The sequence below is a fragment of the Mytilus edulis genome, chromosome 9 (genome assembly GCF_963676685.1).
Source record: "Mytilus edulis chromosome 9, xbMytEdul2.2, whole genome shotgun sequence".
NCBI classification, from domain to species: domain Eukaryota; kingdom Metazoa; phylum Mollusca; class Bivalvia; order Mytilida; family Mytilidae; genus Mytilus; species Mytilus edulis.
Genome location: NC_092352.1, coordinates 13,090,658 through 13,100,238, shown reverse-complemented (window position 1 = coordinate 13,100,238; position 9,581 = coordinate 13,090,658). Strand labels below are relative to the sequence as shown.

The following is a 9,581-nucleotide window of genomic DNA, read 5'->3' as shown; positions in this document are numbered from 1 at the left end:
AAATTTAATTGGATATAAAATTTGTTCTAATGATGTTTTTGATGTTATATTTGTATTTTATTCTCTCATAAATCTTCAATGAAGTTGGCAACATCAATTAATAAGAGATCACTAAATTTAATTGGGTATAACATTTGTTCTTATGATGGTTTTGATGTTTTATTTGTTATTCTCATCGGATTTTGTCTAATGCGTAGTCCGTTTCTGTGTATGTTACATTATAATGTTGTGTCGTTGTTCTCCTCTTATATTTAGTGCGTTTACCTCAGTTTTAGTTTGTTACCCCAATTTAGTTTTTTGTCCATAGATTTACGAGTTTTGAACAGCGGTATACTACTGTTGCCTTTATTTGCAGTCTTTGCGTCGTGTTTGGAAATTTTAGAATTGTACTAGCGTCTCTTTGATGTTCTGGTAAAGCTGTTTTATTGTAAAAATTTCAAGATTGTTATAGTTTTATCATTAGAATAGATTGATATGATTCATTTCATTTTATTTCGTGCTCATACTGATGAAGGATATCTTTTGTCCGAAATATTTAACATTTGTTCATTTAATTGTTATTGTTTTGGTGATGTTGTACCCTTTTAGACTGGTTATATATTATATTGTAGTGTTCTGTATTATAATTATATGATCATTCGCCCCGTAAGATTACACGTTGGATATTATTCAGTCATTTTTTTCTATAGATGTGTGTGGGTGTGTGTGTGTGTTTTTCAATATATATATCATCAAAAGCTTCAACTATGTACATCGGAAAATCATTAATTCATCTGAACTCAGTGTAGTCCTGTTAACTAAGGCCGTGTTCACACCAAACGCCATGTACAGGAAACTTGTTTACAATTAGTTTAACGTACTGGCCATTGGTTTCACATTAAATTTGTTCACATCTATACACCTTGTTTAATTACCTGTACATAAAGGCAACAGTAGTATACCGCTGTTCAAAACTCATAAATCCTTGGACAAAAAACAAAATCGGGATAACAAACTAAAACCGAGGGAAACGCATTAAATATAAGAGGAGAACAACGACATAACACTAAAATGTAACACACATAGACAAAATCCCACGAGAATAACAAATATAACATATATATATATATATAACATCAAAACCAAATACATGAATTTGGGATAGACAAGTACCGTGACACGGCTTATCGCAATGTGAATTTACACTCAAAAATAAGAGAAAACAAACGACACAACGTTATAATGTAATACACACAGAAACGAACTATAATAAACAATGACCATATTCCTGACTTGGTACAGGGCATTTTTAAAGGAAAAAATGGTGGGTTGAACCTGGTTTTGTGGCCATGTGAAATATAACATCAAAATGACAACACAGGACTACAATATAAATAAATTGGAGAACACAATTGACAAAGAATCACACGAACAACAGCCAACAAAAGGCAACAAGTTCAAAATTTAAATACGCCAGAAGTGTATTTTGTCCACACAAGACCTATGTGTGACGCACAGATACAAAAGTTTGAAAGCCGAAACGAGTACAAAGTTGAACAGCATCGAGGACCAAAAGATCAAAAAGGTTGTGCCAAAAACGGCAAGGGTTTTCTGTTAAGTTACCAGAAAATCCCTATAATTTAGAGTAATTTATACTTTTGCAAACAGTAAATTTAATAAAATGAATATTCAAAAGATGTACATGATAAACTGAAGTATTAACTAATTACAGGAAACAACTGAAATACATTTACATAACCAGACATTTGAAACACAAAAGTAGACACATCCGAATACGTTTAAACCTCTACGCCAAGTGACGTCCTATTTGAAACTGAAAAATGACGAAAAAATGACGTCATTTGAATTAGTAAAACAGAGCATCAAAAAATGAAAAATGACGTCACATAAGAATGAATAAGATAGAATTAGGATTAATTTAAGATTATATATTTGAACTAAATACTGATATTGCATTTAATAACAAAGCACATTTTAATTCTTATTAATATAAAACTGAGGTAGCAATTAACTATATTATAAAACTATGTCCGGTTTGTTATGAATTTAACTTCAAACGTAAAATATCGTACTGATTACTTTGAACGAAATCAAATCTGATAAATGAAGGCGGTGATTAATTTTCTTTACCATAACACATAAATATAATAGAAAAGACGTCAACACATTTCACAAAATCCGATGAGAATTACAAATATAACATTAAACATTTAAACTAAATACATGAATTTGGGATGGATAAGTACCGTACCACGTCTAATAGTAATGCGAGTTCACACTCGGCAAAACAGTCACAATCGGGAATAAGTCACGTTTGGTAATTAAAAGATTAGAAGACATTATGACAAAACACAATCTACCATGTGGTAAAAATGTCCTTAGCTAGTTTGGTCAACGAAACATCGTATGGATCCACCAAATCGTGATGGTGTCCATAAAATTTACGGAGTGTCAATTTTAATCTGTCCTCCTCATAACTTTGTTGGAGCAGTTTCTGCGTAAGGAGCACACTCCTGTATATGAAGTCCGTATAGTGTGAACAAGCACGAGAATAACGTATCAATTGTGATATGTAAACACAATACGAAGGGGCAGAGGGTATGTTACTGCTGAGAAATGGGAAATTGATAATTGGGAAGTTGAAATCGTCCCGTTTATCATAGATTTTCGTGTGAAGTCGTCCATCTACGTCAATATTGAGGAAAAGATCAAGGTATGAAGCAGTCCTTCTAGTATCAGTGGTATCCTTAATTTCAAGTTCACTTGGATATATGAGATGTAAGTATTGGCTGAAATATGGGTTATTCAATGATAGAACATCATCAATATATCGGAAAGTAAAATTAAAGAATTTCGCAAGGTGCTTTTTCTTTTTGTCTTTTAGAAGGTTCTGAATGAATTCTGCTTCATACGAGTACAAAAACAAATCAGCCAGCAGGGGTGCACAATTAGTACCCATTGGAATACCGACTGTCTGTTGAAATATAAATCCTCCAAACTCAACAAATATATTGTCGATCAAAAAGTCCAGCATTTTGATAATATCATTTTCTGTATATTTTCTGGGAGATTCAGTGTGATTTTTCACAAAATATGAATTATTGTAACCCAAAACAAGAAATTTGTATCTACGATTTCCATTTTTATAGAAAAAGCTCTGTTTTATGAGATGGTGTAGTCGATCTTTCAACTGAGCATGGGGAATAGTAGTATATAGCGTAGAAAAATCAAAAGTTTTTATGTTGCTGCAAAATTGCAAAGATTGTGATTGAAGGTTAAGCAGTAGATCTTTCGAATTTTTGAGAATCCACATCTGGTTAACACCACTGGTAGAATATATCTCCTCACAATATTTTTGAAGCCCATCTTTAACTGTCGAAAGAATAGTAGTCAGTACTTTAGAAAGATGTTTGGTTGAACATTTTGAAGACCCAGCTATGTATCGTTCTTTATATGGAGTTTTGTGTAATTTGGGTATCCAGTATAATGAAGGCAAGTTTTCTTCGTTTTCTTTGATGTTGATACCAAAAGAAAGAAGGACAGATTTATGATTTTGTAAAATTTCGTCCTTGGTAAATGATGTTAAAGAATATGTAGGATTACCAGTAGTTTTATCAATTCCAAGCTCTGTAGTGAGACATTGCAAATAATGTTTTTTACATATGAAGACAATATTATTGGAGGCTTTATCTGCTGGAACAACGACATATTTGTCATGCAAAGAGGATAAAGCATCCACAACCTCCGGATTCTTGAAAGGGTTAGAAACTTTAGTACTCATATTACATCGTAGTTTTTGTATGCGCCTCTGAATGCATGATCGAATAGCTTTGATCCATTCAGACAAAGTGTCCAGTTCTGGTTCGTCTGGTTCGCGCTTTACCCATTTTCTTGCATAGTCCTCAACTGTATCCATCAGTAACTTGAAATTCTTTTTCCAGTTGATGGGCTGGGGGATTCTATATTTTGGTCCCTTGGCTAACAACTCTCTTAGTTGTTCATTGGTAACGATGCCAAGGTCTCAAGTATTAATATGACCAGCTGGACTGTAATTGTATTGTGACGATGCACATGAGCAATCCGGAGGCTTGGATTTTGTATCTTTGAGGTTAAAAGCCTCTAAAACTCTCTTGTGGTTGAAAATCTTGGATGCAATAGACTTGGTGTAAGTATAAGAAATAACAGGTGTAGCTTTATTTTTGAAGTAATCAGGTATAGTTTTTTGTACAGATTTTTGATGGAAAATATTGCTAATATTTATAGCATCTAAACCTTTATTGGCGAATTCTACCTTAAAAAAATAACGTTTTTCCTCACTATTGGATGTAGTCGATACGGGTTTGAATAGTCTATGGTTAGCAATGTCCATGATAATTGCAACTAATCTATACAAAACAGAACGAGAATCAGTAACGGAAGTATTTTGGGCATCTTGAAATAGTAAAGAAAGTTTTGACAATGGAATGGAGTAGAATTTAGTTCTAATATGATGAATTCCTAAAGGTTTTTGAACAGACGTTAATAGACTATCAATTGTCACGGTGTGTACAGCAGGTGGTATATATTTTCTGTGACCATGACTTCTATTTCGTCGAGCAGTAGTATTAAACAATTGTAATGTATTGACGGTACTACACCTGGGACTAGACAAATACCTACACCATCAATTTTGTCATTGCATCCATAGGGAATGGCTGTTCCCAACTCTCTTATCCAAAAGTCTTCTCTTTGTAAACTTTACATAAGATTTGTTCACACTTGTAAACTCTATGTCATTTAAATGTTCATTACGTAGAACCGAATGCAAAGTTTTCGGACAACTTTTCTAGCAGTAAGGGAATGACCATTTGACTTCAAATCAGGTGGGGGGGGGGGGGGGTATCGATGGAAATATTCCGAACCCCAATTGGATACAAATAAAAGGTCCTGCAGATGATACAAACATATTCTAAATCAAAAGTTTCCCCATACATTATAGTGTTAAATGTTGAAAAAAAAATTGATTACCAGCATCGAAAAAATAAAAAAGGAATAAAACGTTTGCGCGGGAAAATTTCTGGCTCAGATAAATTATCAAAATACCCCCCTCCCCCTTCCCCCTTTTCTTTTTTTAAGTAAAGTGGTTGCTTCTTTATGAAAGCTATTTTGCTGATTTGCAGTAGTTTAAGAATAACGTCGGTACAGAGATTACGGTACAGATATTGAAGGAGAAGAAGGAATGATATATTAGGGATCACTGTATTCCTATTTGTTCTGTTTGTTTCTAAAGGTATTTCTTCTCCAAGGAGTATTTGGCAAAGGAGGGGGTAATGTTTTTTGTTTTGTTTTAAGGGTAATTTAACGGATCCGAGATACATGTACTAGACAAACAATACGCTACCTCACACTTTTTAAGTAATGTATTTATGAGTGAACCGTTGTTTGAGTAAAGACCAGTGGCAAACATTTCTGTGCTAGTCAAGACGATTTGGAAAGTCCTTAATTCTCAAATGAATTATGTGTTCGGCAATGATGCTGCTTTGAGTCTTGATAAGGGCTTAATAAAGCTACGTAAAGTTTTAAAAAAAAAAATATATCAAGTTTAGACAAATATTTACGTAAAGAACTTTATTAATAATTGTTATAAATATCAACTTTATTCAAAAATTGTTTCTTCCTTAAATAAACACGCTGAAACTAATGTTTCAAATGCCTAGTTTTGTGTACACTTAATCTACACAAGGCCTACATCGAGTATCGACTGCATGTAGACAAAACATGTTTTACACTACATGTAAACATTGAATGTTATCAATGGGAACGGAATTTTGTTTAGTTTACGTGTGAGTTACACTTACACAACACCGAGTTTAGGTCAATGTGAACACGGCCTAATTAAAGTTTACACATAAACTGTCGGACAAACAGTAAATCGAAAGTAAGGGGGACGAGCGGAAACGTGGGCACACTGAGTTCAGATGAATTAATGATTTTCCGATGTACATAGTTGAAGCTTTTGATGATATATTAGAAATTCAAAAATTAAGAGTAGCACAACCTCGAACAGATATTTTATTTTTCTGAATTCATATTAACAATAATATTTAATGTTTTAAATGTCTCAAAACTGCCATTTTGACAGACCTTTGCAAACTTTTAGTATCTACTTATAAACATAAAGTAAAGTAATATATTCTCCTTTACACTCAACAACTGTTATATTGTCCTTTCTTAATTCACTTTAATGTAAAATGTTAAAAGCATAATATTACTGCATTACACTGAAGAACAACAAAATTGATCTATTACATAAATGGCATTATTAAAAATGAATTTTGTCAAAATAATGAAGTGGTTATTTAAAATTCAGTATTTGAATTTCTTTACGTATCATCAATTTATTTTTATGACAGTTGTCATCTAATACCGGGTAGTTCATTTCTATGATCTTCTATGTATGTTGCATTGTCGTTTGTTTTCTGTTGCACTTGTTCTGTTGTTTGGTTGTTTTCCTCTTACAGTTAATATGTTTCCCTCTGTCTTAGCTTGTAACCCGCATTTTTTTTCTCTCAATTAATTTATGACTTTTTATCAGCGGTATACTACTGTTGCCTTTATCTCACATGAATATAGAGAGTAGAATCAAATATAAACACAGTGAGGAGATGGACTGAGTCAGGATACTGCCAAAAGACCAGAAATACGATGTTTCAAATATTGTAATGATAGTACCTCAATCAAAGCATATGACAATTTTTTTTTATAAATATGTCTATTTATAAGGGATGAAATTTGAACCGTGTCCATACAATCAATCTTTAACATGTTGGTTATCATATTTTAATTCTTTAATAAATCTTTAGGAAACATAATCTTAAATTCATAGGGTAATATCTTTGTGTACAGCGATGTGTTCTCTACTATTTTTTTTTATATCACTAGAAATTCGAATTATGATTAAAAACAAAGAAAATAGTCGGCTTTACAAGGTACCAACAGGAAAACTGTAAAACATTTTAACGGGAAAACGTACAATCTTATTTAAAATAAAACACAGTTTACAACAGACAGACAACCACTTTACTAAAATTAAATAGCATGCATGTTTTGTAAATTTTTACGGTTCAAACCCAGTTATCGAAATTGATAAGTCACGTCCTTTCTTCGTTAAAAACAGTAACATAATCCCATTTGAGAATATATAGAATTTTTGATATTATTCACTCTGTATTGCCAAATTTATAACAATAAAATCTACAACAAAAAAAATATGACGGGCATGATCCAACGACAACCCCTGTACTGATGTGGAATACATTTATTTTTTGTAAATTTAAAATAAATTAAAAACTAGCCATCCTATTGTGTTATTCACGTGCTTTCTTCATTACACAACGTCAAATAAATATGTCAGAGATTGTTTTAACATAATTCACTTTAAATATGGTGAAACATCGACACAGTTTATTTCAATGGCGGTGTTGCTTCTAGACATTGATTCTTCCTGAGTATATTGGTTGGTCTCAGAACCTCTCGATTCAGTATCATTTCCATTTTTACATCCACAAAGCGCAACTTTGAATGCATTTCGTATCTGTCTATTTTTAAGTCCGTAGATGATCCAGTTAAATGCAGAATTGGATAAAGCCAATAAACTACTGTACTTTTCAGCTTCGTCCAAATGTTTACGGTGTGATGGCAAAACAGGTTTAAGAACGACAACAATACAGTAAGGCCCCCAGAATACTACAAATAGTCCTAGCATAAGCACGTACAATTTCGTTTTTTCGACTGATGTTTTTGACGTAATTGAAGAATGTGGCTGAGTTCCCAATTTATCATCCTTACCGAATCGTTGGTTTAGAGCGGAGTATGTTGTTACGACAACTTTCAAAAATAGAATACTAGAAACAATTAGCGATAGAGCGTTAATAGAAGACAAAAATGTCAAGCAATTGGTTGGAATAGGATCATACCATCTGGATACGCACTGAACTTTTTCGTCCCAGGTATTCCATCCGAAAAGTGGTAACGCTGACAAAAGCATGGCTACAACCCATGACGCTACTACTGATGACATCAACCATTTCTTAGACATCGTTAAATGCCAAATTGGGTATGTAAGAGCAGCATACCGTTCCAATGACATAACAAGCAAGTTTAAAATTGATGCCATTGCTATCCCGAATAACAATAGCATACGTAATAAACAAGTTATCTTGTTTTCTCGTATCTCTGGCAGAAAAAAGCTTATCATGTCGTATGGTAAAAATAACAATCCAAACAGTAAATCCGAAAGAGATAGATTGGCCACCAAAATGTAGGAACGTCTGTGAAGTGATTTGAACCGTTTTATGCAATAAATTAAAAGTATGTTCCCAAAAATGGTAGGGATCATTACGATTCCTTCATATGCAAATAACGAGAAGAAATATTTCCTGTCAAATTCTGAATAGGTGGTGTTACTTATAGTAGTGTTATTCATTGTACAGGATCTTGATTGAGGTTGATTCAACAAAATCGATCTCAGTAGTCGGTGGAAAATAAATTTCACATATAATTTTCTTCTCTATCCAAACTTTTTTTTATAATAGTATTCCTACAGTTTAAATATAGGCACTTAATAATATGATATTGTAACCAAACCACTAATGAATATACTTTATTCAATAATAAATGGATTTTATTATAAAATTGTGCTATTGGTTGGATATGAAGAAAATTAACGGAGGAGTTTACGTTATAACTTCAAATCTTGAGAGTAAAGGCCCAACACTTTATGGTCTTATTACTATTGATCATGTCAACTAAAGTCTTCATGTCAGTTCCCTGATACATTAGAATTAATTGTGAGTGCGTCATTTTCATATAATGTATGTATTCTACAATATATAAAAGAAATTTTACACACTAAGAACGTGAACAACTCAATAATATAAACAATTGATATTTCTTGGAAACAGTAAATGTTACCTTAATAAAGTAAAAAAAAACGTACTCCAAGGAAAATTAAAATCCGAAAGTCCTTTATCAAATTGCAAAATCAACAGCTTTAACCCTGGTAAAAGTATGTGTTTAGCAATGCAAAGTGAAATAATATTTTCTTTAATGTAACGAATTTACAGGTCCGTACAAAATACATGTGTATAGAGATTTTAAAAATTATTCTAACATGTTTTTTTCCATATCATCAAGGTAGAACACACAGATGCAATGCGTTTGAGCTAGGGGAATACAAATCAAAAGGAAAATGCACAACATAGTAAATCAAACAACATAACATTTGTACAACTAAACAAGAAGATAAATGATATGTGAAATAATAAGGCAGGTGCTGGTGCACAAACAAACATTAAGGGAAGAAAAGTTACAACAAGGCACATGTTCGGACAAACAATAAAGAAAATAAGAAACAGCCCCAAAGCAGGTGTACATAAAAAACAATGAAGAAGATAAGTAACAATTGGGCAGATTTACAGACAAAAATAAGGGAGATAATCTACAACACGTCAGGTATACAGAGACATAAATAAGGATATTGTGGATTCAATTATTTTCGTGGATGAAGAAAAACTTGTATGTTTGCGGACATTTAATTTCAT

At 32.5% G+C, this 9,581-nt stretch overlaps 1 protein-coding gene across 1 annotated transcript; it reads right to left on the bottom strand.

Annotated features, from left to right (window-relative positions):
• Positions 1–7,411: 7,411 nt before the first annotated feature.
• On the bottom strand, positions 7,412–8,077 carry LOC139489442 (lysophosphatidic acid receptor 1-A-like). Its single transcript, XM_071275767.1, has one exon. It carries the CDS (start codon positions 8,075–8,077, stop codon positions 7,412–7,414), a length of 666 nt encoding a protein of 221 aa, XP_071131868.1.
• Between the last annotated feature and the right edge of the window lie 1,504 nt (positions 8,078–9,581).

Excerpts from the sequence above, each read along its gene's own strand:
- LOC139489442 (XM_071275767.1), bottom strand. The coding sequence starts at position 8,077 with ATGTCTAAGAAATGGTTGATGTCATCAGTAGTAGCGTCATGGGTTGTA.